At 51.6% G+C, this 20,393-nt stretch overlaps 7 protein-coding genes and 1 non-coding gene across 8 annotated transcripts; 4 read left to right on the top strand and 4 right to left on the bottom strand.

Moving 5' to 3' along the window:
- Positions 1–11: 11 nt before the first annotated feature.
- UHO2_05775 (uncharacterized protein) lies at positions 12–777 on the bottom strand (the record flags this gene model as incomplete). Its single annotated transcript, XM_041558674.1, has 2 exons — positions 12–182; positions 259–777. The coding sequence occupies 2 exons, from the start codon at positions 775–777 to the stop codon at positions 12–14; spliced, it is 690 nt and encodes a 229-aa protein (XP_041414608.1).
- A 433-nt stretch (positions 778–1,210) lies between these two features.
- On the top strand, positions 1,211–1,321 carry tRNA-Glu(CTC). The gene has a single exon. It is a non-coding gene; the product is annotated as a tRNA-Glu (tRNA).
- Positions 1,322–2,057: 736 nt separating this feature from the next.
- Positions 2,058–4,268, top strand: UHO2_05774 (uncharacterized protein; the record flags this gene model as incomplete). The annotated part of the gene is made up of 1 exon (XM_041558673.1): positions 2,058–4,268. One exon carries the CDS (start codon positions 2,058–2,060, stop codon positions 4,266–4,268), a length of 2,211 nt encoding a protein of 736 aa, XP_041414607.1.
- Positions 4,269–5,376: 1,108 nt separating this feature from the next.
- On the top strand, positions 5,377–7,470 carry UHO2_05773 (uncharacterized protein; the record flags this gene model as incomplete). Its single annotated transcript, XM_041558672.1, has 1 exon — positions 5,377–7,470. One exon carries the CDS (start codon positions 5,377–5,379, stop codon positions 7,468–7,470), a length of 2,094 nt encoding a protein of 697 aa, XP_041414606.1.
- A 207-nt stretch (positions 7,471–7,677) lies between these two features.
- Positions 7,678–9,490, bottom strand: UHO2_05772 (uncharacterized protein; the record flags this gene model as incomplete). Its single annotated transcript, XM_041558671.1, has 2 exons — positions 7,678–9,322; positions 9,414–9,490. The coding sequence occupies 2 exons, from the start codon at positions 9,488–9,490 to the stop codon at positions 7,678–7,680; spliced, it is 1,722 nt and encodes a 573-aa protein (XP_041414605.1).
- A 6,482-nt stretch (positions 9,491–15,972) lies between these two features.
- On the top strand, positions 15,973–17,598 carry UHO2_05771 (uncharacterized protein; the record flags this gene model as incomplete). Its single annotated transcript, XM_041558670.1, has 3 exons — positions 15,973–16,704; positions 17,230–17,368; positions 17,459–17,598. The coding sequence occupies 3 exons, from the start codon at positions 15,973–15,975 to the stop codon at positions 17,596–17,598; spliced, it is 1,011 nt and encodes a 336-aa protein (XP_041414604.1).
- Positions 17,599–17,706: 108 nt separating this feature from the next.
- On the bottom strand, positions 17,707–18,522 carry UHO2_05770 (uncharacterized protein; the record flags this gene model as incomplete). Its single annotated transcript, XM_041558669.1, has 1 exon — positions 17,707–18,522. One exon carries the CDS (start codon positions 18,520–18,522, stop codon positions 17,707–17,709), a length of 816 nt encoding a protein of 271 aa, XP_041414603.1.
- A 713-nt stretch (positions 18,523–19,235) lies between these two features.
- Positions 19,236–20,333, bottom strand: UHO2_05769 (related to SGT2 ### cochaperone, glutamine-rich cytoplasmic protein; the record flags this gene model as incomplete). Its single annotated transcript, XM_041558668.1, has 1 exon — positions 19,236–20,333. The coding sequence occupies one exon, from the start codon at positions 20,331–20,333 to the stop codon at positions 19,236–19,238; it is 1,098 nt and encodes a 365-aa protein (XP_041414602.1).
- Between the last annotated feature and the right edge of the window lie 60 nt (positions 20,334–20,393).

The following is a 20,393-nucleotide window of genomic DNA, read 5'->3' as shown; positions in this document are numbered from 1 at the left end:
ATACTTATGATTTAGGGTCGAGTTCCGGTAATCGCGAGGAAGGGGAACGACTGGGTCTCACCAGCCTCGATCTCCTTGTCCATCTTGAAGCTTTCAAAGACCTGAATGTCTTTGAAGCCGGCTTTGTTCAAGATCTGTTCCATCTCGGTACGCTTCAGGCCGTGACGCTCCACGCCAGCATGCTGTCATTCGCATGTAAATACAATCGTGTCAGTATTCTTGTCCCTCTTATACTCTGCCTTCGAGTCTCAGACTCACCTTGTCTTTCGGATGAAAAGCTTCAGCCTGAACGCCATCATGCTCAAAGTCTGAAATCCACAGCCTTGCACCCTGCTTCAGCGTTCCCTTCATGACATGGACCAGCTCCGCCATATTCGGGACATGATGGAAGACGAGATGGCTTACTACCGCATCAAACTTCTTTCCACCTAGCACCGAATCCTCTGAATCTTCTAACAGCTTTACTTTGGCCTCTACCTTTCCCTGAACTACTTGCTTAGCCAGCTTGGAGTTGAGCATGTCAATCATGCCTTGTGCCGTGTCTAGCGCGACAATTGACTGGACATGCTGTGCGAGTGGGAGGGTGAGCAAGCCTGTGCCACAGCCGATCTCGAGGATGTCGGAGGAAGCAAGATTTGGGAAGTGTTCCTGGTGAGAGAGAATGGCTTGGAGACAGAGACGAGAAGATTCAACAACTTCAGGTTTGGAGTCCCAAGTGGCTGCTTCTGCGTCGAATCGGTCATTGCCGGCTGAGTAGTTGGGAATTGTCGAGGTCATTGTCAGCCAGAACCACCAGGTCGGTATGCTTGGGAACTGACGGAGCCGCTCGCGTGGTGATAGGAAGAGAGGTCGTTGGTATCAAACATGGCGGAGTTTGGCATTGCATGTTAGCCGATTCCTGGCCTATGCTCATGTCACGTCAAGTTTACCTCGCAGAACAGGGTCCGAGCTGATGTCTTGAAGCTTTGACAAGCAACAAGCTGTATCGTTCGACGACAGCAAAGACTCATCACACCGGATAGACACCAATCATTACTTCACAACCTTTCATTCTGCTCACCTCAAAGTGGAACGATCACGAATGACGACTGCAAGACATCTGCCCAGCTATCTTACCAACTCCTAGAGAGGTGGGCTTCCGGCTCTTGTTTTGTCGCTCACAGGGTGATCCATTGGTTATATAATTGCAAACTTTCCCTTATGTAACATATCCCAGTTAGTACAATGGTTAGTATAGGGCACTCTCAGTTGTTTTCAACCCGTCTTTCCAACGGGGAATAATTGTTCTGCTCAGATCAGGGTTCGATTCCCTGGCCGGGAATATTGTTTTTGCTTTTCATGTCGATGAGTTCTTTATTTTCCCAGCAGTCTGAGGGTCTTTTTCTTCTTCTTCTGGTGACGAGCGGACAAGATGAACAATCAATCAGAGATGTATCCGAGTGATAGTAGCAAAGCTATCTGCAGCGATGGTATGCTCGCATGCTTGGTCTGTCATGTTGCCATGGTGCTGCCACAGGTGTTCATGTCTTGAATTTCTTTTAGTTACCGCTCAGGAGTGTCTGTCTGCAAGATCTTTGAAAGGCCAATTTTCCGAGGTGGAGAGGAGCGCGCACGCGCACGGCTTTTCGAGCTTAAACGCCATCCCAAAATAAAAAATAAAAAATAAAAAACAAAAAACAAAAAACAAAAAACAAAAAACAAATTTGGGACCTGGAGAAAAGCTGCCCGTGTTCCGACTTTCGTGTCAACTACATCGAGATCGACTTTTCAGCTTGCCTTACGGCTTGCTGCTACAGTTTAAGGTGTTCGCAATCACCTCTCGGACCGTCTCAGGTAGACTTGCACTTCTTACGCCCCTGTCACTCGAACGATCCACATCAAGTGACTCGAGGCCAAAAGCTCTGCATCTTTCGGATCACGGGTTCCGCTTCCGACCGGAGCTGATGGACTTTCGGCTTACAGACCATGCCTATTCGACACTCCTTCCACTGCAGACCAATCTACATTAGCTGCTCTTCCCCGAGCGCCTACTTGACCCACGTATAATTATATCAGTCATGAGCAACGCAGCGACCTCAAGCAAGCGGTGTCCTCTGCCCGTCGAAGAGGACTTCTCGCCCAAACACTCAAAGGTAGCACAACTTCTGACGGAGACACCTGAAGGCGCCAACGCCTCAGCCGTATCTACGCCAGCTTCCGAGATGATGCCCTCGTCCGAGATTCCATCGACGCCTCTCATCGGGCCAGGAACGCCTGACTCTGAGGGCGAGCCTATTGTTGCTACCTCGACCGTCACCACCACCATCTCGAACCAACGCGGCAGCGGCTCCTCTACCGTCGAGTTCCAGCACATCGGTGCGAAGGGGCTCTCGCATCGAATCGACAAGGATGGTGCCATTCACCTCAAGCCAGTGGCAGCCTCGTCCAAGTCACGCAAGAAGATGCGTGCGGTCGTCAGCTTCAAGCCTCGAAACAGTCACTTCGACCGCTTCAACGAGACATCTTCACGCGATCAATTCCGAGGCTTCTTTACTCTCTTCTGGGTCTGCCTAGCCCTCTTCGTCCTGAACACTTCCTACACCAGCTGGAACAGCACCGGTCAAGTGCTCAGTATGACTTTTGCGACTCTCTTCAGCGAGGACGCTTGGATGCTGGCGCTGTCCGACGGTGTGCTCATTGGCTCCCTCTTCATCTGCGTTCCTTTCGCTAAAGTTTGCCGTCGAGGCTGGGTCCGCTATTGGCCAACTGCCGTCGTCTTTCAACATCTGTGGCAAACGGCCTTATTGGGTCTTGTGATCAAGTGGGCAAGGTACAGAGAGTGGCCCTGGGTGCAGAGTGGCTTCTTCGTCCTCCATACGCTCTCCATGATGATGAAGATTCATTCGTACATGAACGTTAACGGCAACATGGCTGACACCTACCACCGCATGCGCCGCATCGAGACCATGCTCGAGGAGCGTGTAGCGGAGGTCGAAGGGGCCGAAGCTGGCAGGGGCGACGAACAGCTCAAGGCTGCATGGGGCAAAGCGGTCCGACTAGCCCGACAAAACGCCGGTTTTGCCAACGAGAAGGACTCTGTGACGGCACAGAAGCTCTCAGAATGGTCTTCGCTGAAGAGCCAGAGAGGAAGCAGTTCAAGTCGACAGATGCTCGGACAGAAACTCAATGCAGTTTCCGACGATGCCACTGAAGCAGCCGCGCTCACCCTCCAGGATCAGACACAAGAAAACGGAGAGGACAAGGAGGCTGCCAAGGCGAGCCAGAAGAAACTCACTCGAGAAGAGCACATGCAGCTGCATAAGGAGAAATCGGAGAAAGACAAAGCTGATCGCAAAGCGCATAATGTCGACAACTCAAAGGACGAGAAGCTCAGTCGTCGTCGTTCGACTTCTCGAAGCGCTGCCAGCGGAAGTGACTCGCAGTCGCACCAAATACGTGATCCTCACCCTCTTTCTTCGCATCTTGACAAGCTCATCTCGGATCTGGCCCGCGAGATCGAAATTCTTCGCGAAGACCTCCTTTCTGCCCGTCCTTCACCGGATCCCTCAGGCGAGCTCATCCCTCAAGATCCTGTCATGTGGCCTGCGAATGTCACTTATGCTAACTTCTGGGACTACCTTCTCGTTCCCACACTCGTCTACGAGCTCTCTTACCCCCGTCTCAAGACGATTCGTCCGCTCTACGTTGTTGAGAAGACCCTTGCTACATTCGGGACCTTCTTGGTCATCTACGTCATCACCGAGCACTGGATCATGCCCTTCACCCCGACCGCTGACACTCCCTTCCTCCGTACATTCCTCCAACTGGCAGTGCCGATGATGATCAACTACCTCCTCATCTTCTACATCATGTTCGAGTGCATCTGCAACTGTTTTGCCGAGCTGACACGTTTTGCGGACCGCGAGTTCTACCTCGACTGGTGGAACGCTACCAGCATGGACGTCTTCAGTAGAAAGTGGAACAAGCCGGTGCACTCGTTCCTCTTAAGGCATGTGTATGCAAGCACGATTGCAGCTTGGGGCTTGAGCAAGAGCATGGCCATGTTCTTGACTTTCTTGCTGAGCTCGTTGGTACACGAGCTGGTCATGGCGATTGTCAGTGGCAAGATCAGGTTCTATCTGTTCGCAGCACAGATGGTGCAGCTACCATTGATCATTATCAGCCAGATCCCATTCATCAAGCGGAACGAGACGCTGGGGAATATGATCTTCTGGATCGGACTCATGGCCGGGTTCCCATTGCTCAATATCGGGTATCTTGTCTACTAAACTCAATACATACACAGCCTAGAAACTAATAAAATTAGGATACCTTCAGATTGGGTCGGTTCTGATCTCGAGCTTGGGCGCTCCGGTCTCATTGCAGATACAAAAGATTCGAGACAATATAGCATGACACATCCCTCCCATCAATGGCAAGTCTTTGTGTATTTCCAGCGGAATTCAGTTTGAGCAGGTGATTGGGTTTCGGAGTCGCGAATCCGATACTGTAGCTCTCGTGTCTTCTCCGCCACTCTTAGAGCGGAAAGCCACCGGTTCGAACTTGCGTCATTGCATCTTTTGGTCTTCATTGTATGCAATGCAGAGTGTAAGGGTTCGATTTCGGAGACTTGCTGGCCCCTCTTCCCTTTGTGGTCTTCTCCGGATTCGTCAAAATAAGGAAATGGCAAAAAAAGAAGAAAAAAATCAGCTTCCCTTTGTTCTTCGACATTTGATAGAATTCAAGGCATTGATCGTGGCGCCCAGCGACGATGCTTGCAACTTCCCTTTGTGCAAACAACCCTTTGTTATGAGCCAATGCGGCTTCATCATCGTACATGAAATGGAAGAGTAGCCGTGCACACTAAAATCTCGGCGGTAAGGCTTCCGATTCCGGCAAGATGAAAGGGAACCGGATCAAAGCGTCGGCGGCGAATTAAATCGCAATGGCGTTCGCGTGGGAGATCTAAGCGAGCTGTCACCGCAGCCAACCATTGCGCACACGCGCACTTACGCCCTGCTCCTGCATCCATATGCGTCTAATGAGGTAAGATATGGACCCACAAAGAGTTGCGGGCTTGTGAAGGAGAGAACAACGGAAGCTGTGAACCACAAAGGAGACAAACGAGAGTGTGGTTTCAAGTGTGTCGGCTTCTCTCTCCCGTCGGAAGAGCGACAGTCCCGGTCAAAGGGGTCCCCCGCTTACGTAGCTCCGACATTGTAAGAACCCTTTGAAGGCCTTCCTCTTCAGCCCCTGCTTCCGTCGTCGAGTCCAAACGACTTATAAGATCTCTGCCAATCCTTGGTCCCACTGTCGCTGTCTCTTTCCCCTCCTTTCCTATCCACTCACCAGTCCATCCAGTTCGTTCCCACTGCACGAAAGCTAGCCTTCGACAACATGTCCGTCGCTACACGTCCACGCTCTCATACTGGGCAGTCCGTCTCTGGTTCCGCTCCTTCCACATCTACCTCTGCCTCGAATAATTCTGTGACAAATCAACTCGCACCTCGATTCAACAACTTCCGTCCAGCCCGTTACCAAACCAAAGAAGAGCTCGATCGTTTCTTCGGCACTACCACGGTTCAAAAGCGTGAACAACGCTTGCGTGTTCGCGAGACCGATGGTCAAGTGTTTTTCGATTGGATCGAAAGAGATGAATGGCAACACTTGCTCGCAACTGGCTCACTCACCAGTCCAAACTCTCCAAGCGATCCAAATGGCAGGAGGAGGAGCAGCGCAGCAACATTCCTGACACTCCACTCGCCGCTCTTTCCTACCAGTCCGGCCAGAAGAGCTAGTCTGGCAACCTCTGGTACGCCAGGATGCCTCAGCCCGCTGACAGGACAGTTCGATATGGTCACCATCCGCGCGGCAGGCGATGGTGACAGTACTGATGCGGGCGAGCGAAGGGGTAGAAAGAGGAGCAACAGCGCCTTGCAGACCGGTAAAAGGAATGGATTGGTCGAAAATCAGCTGCCTCTTTCTGGAGGTAGTGAGGAGAGAAGGAATTGGTTCAATGGTAACGGCTTCAAGCGTCGTCAGAGTGACACATCCGTCTTTCCTTCGCGTCAAAGCTTTTGCGCTCCAGAAGAGTCGCATGATCCGCAAAGCAACAATGATAGGATCCGAATTGCACGTCTTCCACTTGGTCATCGCAAGTTGGACAAGGACTCGCTCGATCAAGCTTTCGGTGGTCTCCCTGCTTCTGCTCCTTTGATCGACATCTCACCGAAGCCTTCTGCAAGATCCCAGAAACCAGCTACTCTCCAGATTCCCACTCAGGAGAAGTCTTCATTGATTGAGATCGATGGTGCAGCCAGCCCTGTGACATCGATCGGAGTCGACGGGTGCACGTTTGATTCAGGAAGTGGCGTTAGACGAGGCACTTTCGGAGCGCTCTGCCCTCCTCCTCAGCACAGGCAAGAGCGACTTTTGGAACCTGTGCAAGTCTTGTCGATTGCCAACACCAACTACAGCAGACGTCTTCGTCCTCGAAGCGATACTGCCACCATGACCCCACCTTCTTCCGCTGCGATGGAATTCCTGCAATCACCTACACCCACCTCTACTTCTACTACGACCAACTTCTCTTCTCAACCAGCCGCTCCCTCGCGCACGCTCCGACATGCCGCTTCATTCGACACACCTCGCCAAGCCGCTTTTTCCATCCCTCCTGACAACAAAAACATCATCGCTGATGCGGGTGTGTGGAGCCAGCGTCAGCGCTGGCACTCTGCCGGCATCGAAACGCAGCCTCACACCGAGCAGAAGAAGTTGCGTGCGGTGCAATCCGTCGCTTCTCTGCGCGAAAGAAGCAGTCGCCCTGAAGGCCCTTTTTCCGACTTCCCTGCCAGTACTGCGGCCAGCATCCTGACGAAAAGGACTCGCAAGATCTCCTGTGGTTCATCTGATGATTCTTCCTGTGGAGACAGCTCCGTACCCTGCTGGACTTCTCTGGCTCCTCGCACAGGCGCTAAGAAATTCGACCGCACTCGAATGCAACACCTCAACGCTCTGCCCCAAGCGTCCCTATCTCCAGCAAGCACCATTTCAGGCCTTCCACCTGTCGATCTCGCCCCTCCGATGCGTGATCCTGTCTCTCTCAACCGCATTGCTACTCCCAAGGTTGCAGAACAAGAGCCGAAGGTCGCAAAGGAGACGCCCAAATTCACCCAAGGCCGCGGAACAGGCTTGGGCACCGGCCCGCACGTCTACGACGGAATGGACATCCCTTGTGCCTCAATCCATCTCTACTCTGATCCCGAAGATAACATTGAGCCAGCTTTGGCGTTGACAATGTCAGCAAGCAAGTTGAAGAAGATGAAGAAGAAGAGTCATTCCACCAATACTCACGCTTCTGACTTCGGAGCTGCCATCGGCGCGAGTCATGCAAGATGCGCATCATCATCAACGAGCTTGCAGGCTGCTGACGGTGTTGCACAGCATGCGAAGGGAAGCTCTCGCTGGTGGAGCAACATCCTGCACGGCTGAAAGACCAATGTCCTTCGTTACCATTCTGTACCTGTTTCAGCTTTGTTATAGCCTCATTCCTTTGTTTTACTCTGTGTTTCGATAATCTCATCAAGTGGTTCCTATCTTCAAAGCCTGACTGAGCGCACAACGTGATACGAGAGTGGTACTGAAACTGTGTAAACATTGCAAGAGTAGCAAAATCTATACCAAGCCTAAGGTGTATATCTAGAGAGCAAGCTTAACGCTCTCAGCAGCGCCCTGTTCCTTTGCCTCGACGGTCAAGCTTCCAGGCTTGGTCAAAGTAATCTCGAGCTCGACCTTCTTGACGCCCTTTGCGGGAGTGGGGACGGTGAAAGCAGCAATCTTCTTGCCTGCGGCCTTAGTGACAGCCGTCTTGATCTGTTCTGGCTCCATTGGCTCGTCGTCTTCGTCCAAGTCCTCCTCGTCAGGCTGGACGGTCTCGACCTTGATCTCGTCAACACCCTCGTCGAGAGTGAAGGCGACTTCGGATGCGCCCTTGGCAACGGGGAAGCGATAGGACCTTCGGATGGGGAAAGGTGTGTTGGCGGGGATCAAAGTGACAAAGGTCTTGTCGGTAAGAATGAGACCAAGTGGTGCCGAGGTGGTCGGAACCTTGAGGTCGGAAACGGATGCGACGGGAGCAGCAGGAACGTTGCGGATGTACTCTGACTCCTTGCTTCCCTCAGGGGCAGCAGCGACGACTTGAGCCTGGATAGCGCAACCCCTAGCAATAACCTGGTCGGCGTCAATGCTGGCAGTGATGTGCGCACCGTTCTCCTCTGCATCTCCGAACAAACCAGTCAACCTATCTGCCAATCCGCTCAACCTTGCGCTGCCTCCTGACAAGACAACCTCGTCAATCTGGCATGCTTCCAACCCAGCCTCCTTCAGAACCTTCTCAATACCAGCTACGACCTTGCCGTACGCGGAGCCGGCAAGCATGTCGAATCGCATCCTGTTGACGCTACCAGTGAAATCGATGCCCTCGGCGAGGGACTCGACGGAGCAAGTGGCAGAGTTGGAAGCTGAAAGGGCACGCTTGGTGAATTCGGCCTCGTTGCGGAGCTTGGCCCAGGCGCGCTTGTCGGTGTCTGCAATGGTAACCTTTGTCTTTTTGGTGAACTCTTTGGCGAAGAACTGGACGAGAGCGGCGTCGAGGGCGGAGCCGCCGACGGTTGAGTCGTGGAGGTAGGCGAGGGTTGTGTAGAGACCAGCGCGGCAAGAGAAAACGGTGACATCGGTGGAAGAGCCGCCCATGTCGACAACAACGACGTTGCGATCAAGCTCCTGGCCGGCACGGTAAGGGACACCCTCAACACCGTCCGGGTGAGCAGGGAGCTCGCCGTGACCTCGTGGCGCAGTGAGACCGTAAGCGGCAAGAGCAGCAGCGGAAGCGGGGACGACCTGAAAAACAATCAAGCCAGCCTCCTCGGCAGCCTTTTTGAGAGCGGCGATCTGAGCCTCGGGGAACCACTGAGGAACGCTGAGGACGGCACCAGCGATAGGGACACCGGAGAGGAAATCCTTGGCGGTCAGGAAAAGCGAGCGGAGGAAACGAACGGCAACATCGTGGACAGTGAGGGTGGTCTCCTTGCCGTCGATCTCGACCTTGAAACCAGGAGTGCCGTTGACGTCAATGACAGCAGCAGAAGTGCGCTTCTTCTCGTCCTCCTTGAGGTCGGAGTAGGATCGGCCAAGAAGGTTGACAAAGTTGTCGATGACGTTGGGTGCGTTGCGGATAAGTTGCGGGGTGGCCTGGTTGGCGAGGTAAACCTGGTCACCGTTGAAGGCGATGCGAGTAGCGAGCTGACGCTCTCCGTCTTCGTTGGCAATCACATCGGCGCGGCCGCTAGCAGACAGAGAACGAAGTACAAAGAATGTCAGGAGCAAGGTTCAGAGAAGTCTGGACACTAGAGGGAAAGCTTGAACAAGCTACTTACTGCTGGTTGATACAAGCGATAGAGCTGTATGAGTGGCCAAAGTTGATGCCGATAACGGCGCCTGCTGCTTCAGTCATGATGTATGTACGGATGAGGGTATGGTATGGATGATGGTGAGGAAGGTGCACGGATGGTGTAGAACAGCTGTGGAGTGACACCGCACACACTTCTTCGCAAAAAGTTTCCTCTCCAGCAACACACAGGCGGAAAGCCAGAAGAAAGTCGAGAAGAAAAAAAAAAAAAAAAAAAAAAAAAAAAAAAAAAAGGAAAAAAAACATGTTGAATGTCAAATCTTCTAAATTTCGAAGAACACAAAACAAAAGGGTCTAACATCCATAGGGGTTAAAAAAAAACAACAACCCCTTTTTATCGCGCGAGAGGCTCGGCTCATTTACACGCCTTCCCCACTACGCGCTGCACGCGTTGAGGAAGTGTTGGTCTCAAACCCTTCGGAGCTAACTACTCTTCTTTGACATGCTGTATCGTTGTAAACCTGCTCCTCTCCCCGGAGGTTCAGGCAAGCAAACCGTTCTCAACTCGGTCAAGCAGAGTTGAGTCGAGTCCTTTTTTCCTCTCCCGTTCTTTGCTCTGACAGCGTCGGTCTGTGCTCCAACGTCCATCTCCAACGACCATCTCACTTTCCATCCTTCTCCTTTCTACCATTTCCACTCCCACTCGGAACCACGGACACTCCTTGTCCATTTCGCCAACAGTGCTCCTCTCTCACGACGACAGCTAAGCGTCAGATTGGCTTTACCCTCGTTCAGGCAAGCAAACCGTTCTCAACAAAGGTAAGCAAATCGTTCTCAACGAAGGCGAGGAGGTGGCATGGGGGATTATGACAGCTTCGGTCAAGCAGAGTTGAGTTGAGTCCTTTTTTTCCTCTCCCCTTCTTCTCCACAGTGACACTGAGGAGGTGTGTTTCTTTCCAAAGTCACATCAAGCAACACAGGCATGGATGCATGAATGCACAGATGCATGCCAGGCAGGCAGTCAGTCAGTGTTTGGCCTATCTGTCTTGCTTCTGCTCCTCTTGTTCCTTTCCATACTACTCCTTGTTCTTGTCAATCTGGCAGCTGAGTCATCTCATTGCCTTGTCTCAAGCCAAGGCCACATGGCTCAGCAACTCAAGTGTCACATTGGTGACTTTGGCTATGATGGGATGGCTCAGCTTCAGCTTTGGCTTCTCTCCTCCTCTTCTTCCCTTTGGCACCTCAGCCAACAATGAGTGGTCCAGGCTGGCTAGCTGGACAGCTTGGGTGAAAGCATCAACCTTGCTCAGCCTGGCATGGCACCAGTGTTGCCCTTGGGAAAGGGAACAATGCCCTCTCCCTTTGGCCGGACTTGCTTGCTGCTGGCTTTTCATGGCACATATAAGGGGCCCAGATCATTCCCACATCCCAGATTTGCCCTTCCTTTCCCTCATCTTCCTTGACCTTCATCTTCTTTCTCTCAGCTTCACTCTAAATTCGTCTGTAGCATCCCTCTTGCAACCAACTGAGCCAATCAAATTCACTTTCAGCACTGCTTTGCTTCCAAAGTGGCACTCTCTTGCAATTGTGCTCCTCCTCTGGTCACAGAAGGTACCACTTGTTTGCCATCAAACTCTGCACCTTGTATCCTCTTCTCTCTACCATGTCAAATGCACCTTCACACCCTCTTCAGGGATTTGGCCAGGTAGTGCCAACAGGAGCAACTCACATTGGCAAGTTTGGTGACCACACCTCCCTCACAGAGGAACACCTTGTCAGGCAGGCCAAGGAGGTATCGAATTGCTTTGATGATAATCCAGCCTTCTTGGAGTTGTGCAAGAATCTAGCTGAGGTGGAGCAAGACCTTAATGATATGTTCCATGCATGACAACTCTCACCTGGTGCCCACTTGGGGAACACTGTGGTGGAGCAGTTCTTGCATACTTTTTGTGACAAGGTTTTCCTCCCACATGCTTATGGTCCTCACTCAATCATCACCTCTGATGACATCCTCTCATCCCCACCTAGACACATTGTCTCAGCTAATTGCTTGTTTTGGAAGATGGTTGCCAAATTCTGCATCTATCATCAGAAAGAGTCATTTGTCAACCCAGAGCAGAAGCAATACCTATCTACAGCATGTGGCAGCTGGCAGCACATCAAGACCATCTATTACCATCTGACACACAAGCAGATTGACAATAACATCACCTTGGAAGTGTTGGCACTGATTACAGCAGAAAGCATCCACAAAGCAAAACCCAAACCAGTGGCATGTTATCATGATCTTGTCACTTTTATCACAGATGGCATCTTTGGCAATCATCTATTGCTTCATTGTCCTTGCGAGCAGCTGCAGCTTGCTGCTCTCCACCTCATCATCTCGTTCTGCACAGCTTGACCTTGTGAGGTGGCACTCACTAACCTTGCAACCGATGCCCTCAAGTATTGCGATCTAGAATTCTGTCATGGGCCTGAATGCTCAAGAAGCAGGAGGGTCACTGGTTCATATGGAAGGAGCACAGGTATCGAAGATCTAGTCAATACCAGTAGAGAGCATGGTCATAGTGCAGTCTCCATGGAGACCATGGACTCCTACAGACTCACATGCAAAGGAGGACCAAGCCATATGCGAGGAGGGCCAGGCACAGTCACAAGGAGGACCAAGCTCAAGGAGCAGGCACAGCCACGAAGAGGACCAAGCTCAAGGAGCATGCAGATGGTTACCACTCAGGGGCTCGAGAGACAAGAGTCGAAGGAGTCAACACCAGGTCATGAGGAGGAGGAGCAGTGTCGAAGGAGTCGACACCACTCAGGAGGCACAAGGGTGCCAAACAAGCAGCAGGATAGCAAGGAGGAGGAGCAGTGTCAAAGGAGTCGACACAGCTCAAGAGACACAGGGGTGCCAAGCAAGCAGGAGAGGCCTCCTGAACAGTACTCGATGAAGAAGGTACTCTCTGGAGAGAGAGCAGGAGCAGCGTTGCTGGCGATGCTGTGAAGAGGTATATAACCATACCTTCTCATCATCAAAGGTTGAGTGGATCCTCATCCACTCTACACAACCATCATAACTAGTTATCACTTCAGCATAAGTATATATTAGTTTTAGTCAGCATAGCAGCAATCTATCAAGGTTGCTCCTCATCATAGTGTGTGTGTTGTATCACCACTACCTGACATCCGAAGGTGCCCCATAGCAGGTTAGTGGTCCGGATCAAGATAGAACTGAAGGCAGTAGTCCACTGTGGTCTGGGGATCACCTCCAGCATCAGTCAACACACTGGACACTCATGTTGATGCCACCAACCTCATCACCAACACCATCGACCTCATCATCATCAACACTCACACCAGACCTTGGTGTCATCATAACCTACACATTGATATTGATTGTGCCGAGCTACCCCTGAACAGAGTGTCCACAGAGGTCAGCTGAAACCTATGATAGTATATACAACGAATGCCACCCACTGTCACTGTGCAACTTGATAGTCGCTGAATGACTAGCTCGTCAAGACAGATACTGAGACAATAGCTGTCACACAGTTTGATAGTCACTGAGTATCTCGACAGACTGACCTGGGTTTCAGGCGCGAGACCCCTGACAACAGCTACCTATGGCATGAGAGGTTCGGACACCCAGGACAAGACAAAATGAAACAAATCCAGGCTCATTACCTAGGTACCAATGAGGAAATGGGACATGAGTCAAAGTGCTGTAATGCATGTAGCCAAGGAAAACAGACTCGAGCATGGATGGGCCAATCAGAGTCAGAAAGAACAGAAGCACCATTAGAGCTGGTACACATAGACCTGATGACAGATTTCAAAGGTCATGCCAACTACCACTATGCACTAGTTGCCATGGATGACTTCTCCTCTCTGATCTATGTGGAACCACTCTGCACCAAGAGTGCTGCACTCACAGTGCTGAGGAGGTGGATAGCCAGGATGGAATGGGCAACAGACAGGAAACTCAAAATGCTCTGCAGTGACAATGGAGGAGAATGGTGCAGCATAGCAGCCGAAGACTGGCAAGCTCAAGAGGGTTTCAAGTGGCAAAAGAGCATCCCAGGGATCAGTGTCCAAAATGGATGGGCAGAGAGAGCGATCAGGTCGGTCCAAGAAAAGATGCACTCGATGCTCATTGGTCAAGCTTGCCCCAGAGAGTTGTGGCTGTATGCAATCACAGCAGCAGCACATGTGATGAACCTCACCCTGTCAGCCACCAAGACCATTCCCCACAAGGCCTTTTACGGAACCACTGTGCACAAACTGGCCCAACAGCTGTGAGTTTTCAGGTGCCTGGCATGGGTCCATGTTCAACGGAAGGACCAGCAAGGCAAGTACAGGGCTAGAGCAAAGCCAGCCATCATGATTGGGTACAATGACGAGCACAAAGCATGGAAGTTCTGCAACCTGGATCAGCCTGCATCAATTCAATGGAGCAACTCAGCAACATTCCATGAAGACAAAGGATGGAGTGATTGCCAGCAGGAGGCATGCAAGCCCATGGAAGTCAAGGAGGAGGGTGCTGTGCCAACCACAGTGGAGGAGGAGACCAGATTGGAGGCTGTGGTGGAGGACCTCCTGCCAACCATGGACAGCACAGTAGGCACTGCCAACACAGTGGTGCTGAACCTGGACCCAACACTTGGAGAGGCAATGAATGGTGAGGATGCCCAGCTCTGGAAGGAGGCAATATGAAAAGAGCTGGAAGGACTCAAGGCAATGGGGACCTGGGAGGTGGTGAATCACCTGCCAGGAGTACCACTCGTGGACTCTAAGGTTGTGCTCTGGCTAAAGCTTGATGCTGATGGTGTGCCCATAAAGCACAAGGTGCAACTGGTTGTGAGGGGTTTCACACAGAGAGAGGGAATCAACTACCAGGAAACCTTCTCCCCAGTAGCACCCCTTGGAGCAATCAGAGCTATCCTAGCACTAGCAGTACAGAATGACTGGGAGGTGCATGTACTGGATATCACAATGGCCTACTTAAACTCCAGGTTAAAAGAAGTGATCTATATGAAACCACTGGAGGGATCAGGAGTAGCACCTGGACAGGTATACAAAGTGGTCAAGGGCCTATATGGCCTAAAGCAGTCTGGTCAAGAATGGTACCAGGAATTCAACAGGGTTTTGTGATGCATGGGATTCTTCCAGGTAGAGTGCACTCCCTGCATCTACATTAAGGGACAGGGTGAAGATATGGCTATTGTGGTCATTTATGTCAATGATACATTAGTCATAGCACCATGACTGGAGACAGTGCTAAAGATCAAGAAGCAGATCAGCCAGAAATGGAAGATGGAAGATAGTGGCAAGGTCTCTCACTTCTTAGGCATCAAAATTAGTTGAGACCACACAAAGTGCACCATGACAATCAGTCAGTCAGGGTACATTGATCAAGTGCTGGCAAAGCACCTGGACAAATGTACAAAGCCAACCATGGTTCCAATGCAGAGTATACCAGAGGGAACCCTTGTTGCAAGCACAGCACAACAAAAGGAGTATCCAGTGATTGTTGGCAAGCTACTCTGGGTTGCCAACAGCACCCAGCCCAATCTTAGTCTCACTGTAGGAGTTCTCACCAGACACATGTGAGAACCATTGCAGGAACATTATCAGGCAGCCCAACAGGTCTTACACTACCTCGAAAGCATGAAGGAGGTGGGATTGGTCTATAGAGCAAGTGAACTGCAAGAGCCACTGGTTGTGCACAGTGATGCAAACTGGGCGAGCAATGCCACCATACAGAGAAAAAGCACCTCAGGGTCAGTGGCATTGGTGTACAGGAACCCAGTAGCCTGGAAGTCAGCAACACAAAAATGTGTATCATTGTCTGCTGTCGAGGCGGAATTCATTGCTGCCACAGAGGCAACATGCAAGGTACTTTTCCTCAAGCAATTGCTATGCTCAATTGGCATTGCTACAGGGACCCTGATGGTCTACTTGGATAACACTGGTTGCATACAGGTGAGTAAGGACCCAGCACAGCACTGGAAGCTCAAACACATCGACACCAAGTATCACTTTGTTCACAACAATGTCCAAGAAGGAAAGGTGCAGATTAAGTATGTGGACACGACACAGAACTTAGCAGACATGCTAACCAAGCCCATTGGAAGGCAGGCAATGCAACAAGCACATTCTGGGCTACATCTGCAAATACCAGCAGTGCATGGTATGGGACCCCCAAGCTATGCAACAGTACTGAAGTATGGAGGACATGTCAAACAGCAACAGCACAATGAACAGAGTACATATGCTGTTGAGGGGGGGAGTTGAAGTAGATAAAAGCTGCACAAATCATAGAGGTACTATTCATGGCTGAGTAAAAGGGCTTGCGGAATAAAGGGCACAGCAGTGCATGCATGTGCGCACCGAGCATGTGCAAGTAGTGAAAATCTGAAAATTCTTGACTCGCATCTGTATTTAGTACCATCATCAATCATACGAAAACTTTAACTCAAAGTGGGTCCACATCCACATCAAGTACGATGGCCGTGAGTGACTTTTAGGACTTGTGAGCGGTGAGACCATTCCCGCATTTCTCGCAAGGTCGTCGACAATACACACCGAACAACATGACAGAAACAAGCGCACCAGTGGCGCTTCTTCCACCGCCGGTGGAAATCTCATTCGGCAGCACCTCCTCAGAGACACCGCTACCGGACTGTACAGCCAATCTCATGCCCTTCAGCATCGACTATGACGGTCCGGCACCAATCGACTCGTTTCTCGTCCTGCGACCCGCATCAGCTTCTGACAGTGATGCCACAGACGGATCACAAAGTTTTATCTCGGCCTTCCGCGGCCGTGCGATCCAATCGACCCCTCTCCCACTTCCAGCTGGCTACAAGGCGAAGCTGATCACAGTCTCACAGGTTGCTGCTTCTGCAGAACCGGCAGCAGAAAGCAGTTCCAGAGACACTGCGGCGGTACAAGAAGAGCAAGCCGAGGCAAAGGAGAGAGAAGCAAAGAGACAGCGTCTTGCGAAACCACAAACGCAGCAAAGGTTCTCGATGGACAGCGACGACGATGAGGATGACGATGACGAAAGGAACGGGTTCTCTCAGGAAACCTCTTCTGAACCACCTCAGCCATCTGCTTCGCTTCCCAACGGTGCTGAAACGCCGAAAAGTTCCCGAGATGAGGCGAGGATATCAAAGGAAGCAGGGCCGAAAATCAGAATAGCACCCATCGCAGAGGTCAGCGGAGACGAGCTAAGGCTGTGGGGGGCAGACGGCCCGATAGACAAAGGAGACGATACGTTCGTCCGCACAATTGCGGAGTGGTACTCTGTTGTGTCGCCTTTGGTAAGTTTACCCACAGTCTGTTCTGCTCAAAGGCGTTGTCGATCCGCACTGACTCTCGCTCTCCTCCGCTTCTCTTTGTCGAATCTGTGCGGAACCTTCGTAGCTTCACGCATAATGGTAGCTTTGTATTGTATCCCGCAGCGAAATGGAATCGCAATGATCATACTTCGGAAAGATATAAGAATACAACTGCATGCGAGTGTGTCCGTATCGGTCGTCTTGCCCTCATCCTCTCGCCCCGATCTGGACTCTCAGCATCATACCTTTTTGACTCTCTCGCTCAAACTTCAGAACTGTTCAATAGTACACCATGGGTGGGAGTGAGTGATTTTCGATCTCGCCAATCGCTACCCTCCTTGTGTCATTGACCCCTTAGATCTTGAACTTTGGCTCCGCTCACCTCTTCTGCAGAGACATTCACTGTGAGCCCACGTTACCTTCTTATCTTTGCTCCGATGCTAAACGGAATCCTGATCTGACTCTTTTCTCATCGTCAATCCTTCGAACGACATATCCACACTGCAGAGCATCAAACACCTTCCAGGCCAAGGCAACGGTCGCTCAGCATCGCGAGCCCTCAAACGCTACCGAGCAGACCGAACAGCTCTTGAACGCATCACCAAAAACTCCATTCGTCGTCTTGCTCGTCGAGGTGGATGCAAGCGTAAGCCCCCGTCCCCTTCTTCGCTTCATCTTGGCTCTCTGACATCCTCACAAGCTCAAACTCCCTCAACTTGCTTCTGACGAAGGACAGGTATCGCAGGCACCGTCTACGAAGAGACCCGATTCATCTTGCGTGACTTTCTCGCACGCACCGTGAAAGAGGCCATCACCTATTCCAGTAAGACTTGCCTCCTCCCTCCCATTTCCCATCATCCTCGATCCCCACACTGACACCTCGCTCTTCGAATTGGGTGATATAGTGCATTGTAACCGGAAAACAATTATGACAATGGACATCATCCTCTCGCTGAAACTCCAAGGTCGAACCCTGTACTATTTCTAACTAAGCGGCACTACCTTGCCTTGCCTCTCCCACGCCGATCTATTCCTCAAGAACTTACTCCAAAACTGCATAACTCCATCCCACTCACCCCATCCGCCTCGTAACATAGCATCGTCGCTTCCTTGCTCTGTAAGGTTCAGTCGTTGTAATGAGAATGCCGAACCAAACGCTTTTCGAAATGATGCCCATTTGGTTGCTGTCTCCCTCGCAATGTCTGTGCGTGAGCGGTAGATCTGTAGCACGGGGGTGGCGGTGGTGATCATCGTTGCTGGATGCGATAGAATCTCGCCAGAGATGGAAACAATGCTGCCCAATCGCTCCGTGGGGTTGGCGTGAGTTTTGGACCAAGAGACTAGCGTTTCAAGTGCGATGGTTGCTCCTTGACCAAAGCCAAAGATGTGTATCGAGGATGGTGACCAGCCGCACTTCTCCGTCAGGTGCTCAAGAACAGACACCATATTCTGAAGTGTTGTACTTGGATTAGGTTGAGTAAGCAGCTCGCCGAATTGGTCGAAAGAAGGATACCACATCCAGTGTTTGCCTCCATCGAGGAACGGGACTGCGTGCGGAGCTTGTATTGCTAGCACTGCTGTTTGTGGTAGTGTATTCTGCAAGTTTTTTCCAAGGTTGAAGAATCCCGCATCGCTATCGCCTAGTCCGTGCAAAAGGATCAGGAGGTTCGAATCGACCCCTGAAGGCGACTGGGCGTAGTGATGCCCGGAGAAGTTGCTTAGTGCTGGTGATGGAAGAAGTGGCTTCTGAACCGCTTCTGATGCCGCAGTTATTTCGATAGGGTTCGAAGATATCGACATGTTGGGAAGCAGGTGTTTCAGCCACCCGAAACAGGAGGAATAGCAGCTACTTCTTCACCACCTTTCAGACTCCACTCGGAGATGTCTTCGATTTCGATCAGTGTGTTGTCCACGCTCCAACGACAGCTTTGCAGATTCGAGTCGACGTTCTTGTCCGAATGTGTTTGAGATATGAGGGCGATGAGGGAGGAAAGGGGGAGAGGTGTGCTGGGAAGGACGAAGGTCTCGTTCGATTGGCCGATGGTTGTTCGTACTGAGGCAAAGTAATAGACCCTCACTGAAGGTGATGCACCTAGTGAGCAGAGGCGAGAATGAGGCAAAGATCAGCAATGATGCCTAAGATTCAAACAGGTGAGTGCAGATGTGACCTACTTGACATGATGCTGAGAGGAAGACGTCGATGATCAAGAACAATGTCACGAGAGATCAAGTAGGGACGTGCAGTGAAGGTTCTGAACATTGGACCCTTTCCTCCGCCTTATCCGGCCTCCTTGCTTCTGCACTGGTCATCTCCGAGGACACCGCTTCGTCGAGACCTTTCGTCTCTCACCCTTCAAAGCGGCTTGCAACTCACCTCGCTCTATTCATATCGAAGCAGATTCTCACCGAGCAAAACTAAGCTACCAGGCGAGCGCAGGCAATGCACACATTGAGTAAAAACCATGGATATCATAATCCCAAGCAAACGTACAAATCATACACAAATAGCATCTCTAACCATACATGTTGTTGTTGTTGTTGTTGTTGCCGCCATTGTTGCCACCAGCGCCCCTGCCAGCACCGCCCATGAAGTTTCTCGCCATATCCCTCATTGCGGGGTCGTTCATCATAGCATTCATATCAGGCATTCCACCGCCCGAACCGAACCTCTCTGCAGCCTGGCGCAGCATTGGGTTGTTCATCAACGAAGCCAAGCTGTCAGGGTTGGACATGAGGTTCTGTGCCATCTGTGCGATCATAGGGTTGTTCATCATTGACGCCAGGTCGGGCATTCCGCCTGCTCCGCCGCCGAAGTTGGGGAATCCACCTGCACCGGCGCCTGCATCAGCACCCGCAGAGGGCGAGGAAAGAGCGTCTCGGGAAGCAGATGGTGCGCTTGCAGATGCACCAGTTGACGAAGAAGAGGAGGAAAGCTGCTCCTTGGATGCAGCGAGACCCTTCTTGAGAACCTCGTTGGTGGGGTCGACTTGAACGCCCTTCGAGTAAGCTTCGACGGCTTCCTGGAATCGACCTGAGCTGAAGAGCGCGTGACCGAGTCTGCTGTATGCCTTGCCGAAAGTGGGGTCGATCTTGGAAGCCTGCTCGGCGTCATCGATGGCCTGGTCGTGCTGGCCGATCTGGGAAAATGCAGCAGCACGGTTGGAGAAGTAGACGGGCGAGATGGGGTTCAACTCGATCGCCTTGCCGTATGCCTCGATGGCAGCACCAAAGTCCTTAGCAGACATGGCCTTATTACCTTCCGCCTTGAGCTGCTCTGCCTTGGCAAGGTCCTCGTCTGAAGGCTTGAAGCTAGATGTAGGCGCGGATGTGGAAGGACCGGAAGGAGCGGCGGCAGGTGTTGGTGCAGACCCACCCATCTTGGCTTGAGTCTTGGCTTGAGTCTTGAGGAAGATGTCAAAGATGGCCTGAAGACCTGGACCAGAGCCGTACTTTGCCTGTTGCTCCGAGGAGGAAGTATCGACGCCGAAAGCTTCAGAAATGCTCTTGGCTGCTTGCTCGAGCTTGGCCTTCTGGTCGGCGGGGAGGGAAGTAGAAGACTGCTGGAGCCACTGGGTAACGGCGTAGGCGAGCGGTGTTTGTTGAGATGACATGTCGATGTGTATGTGAGTGGATCAGACCTGTTGTGTGGCAAGGAGAGGTGGAGAGGTATT

This window comes from Ustilago hordei, assembly GCF_900519145.1.
Source record: "Ustilago hordei strain Uho2 genome assembly, contig: UHO2_contig_15, whole genome shotgun sequence".
In the NCBI taxonomy this organism is placed as follows: Eukaryota; Fungi; Basidiomycota; class Ustilaginomycetes; order Ustilaginales; family Ustilaginaceae; genus Ustilago; species Ustilago hordei.
This window is presented reverse-complemented; position numbering and strand designations above follow the sequence as displayed.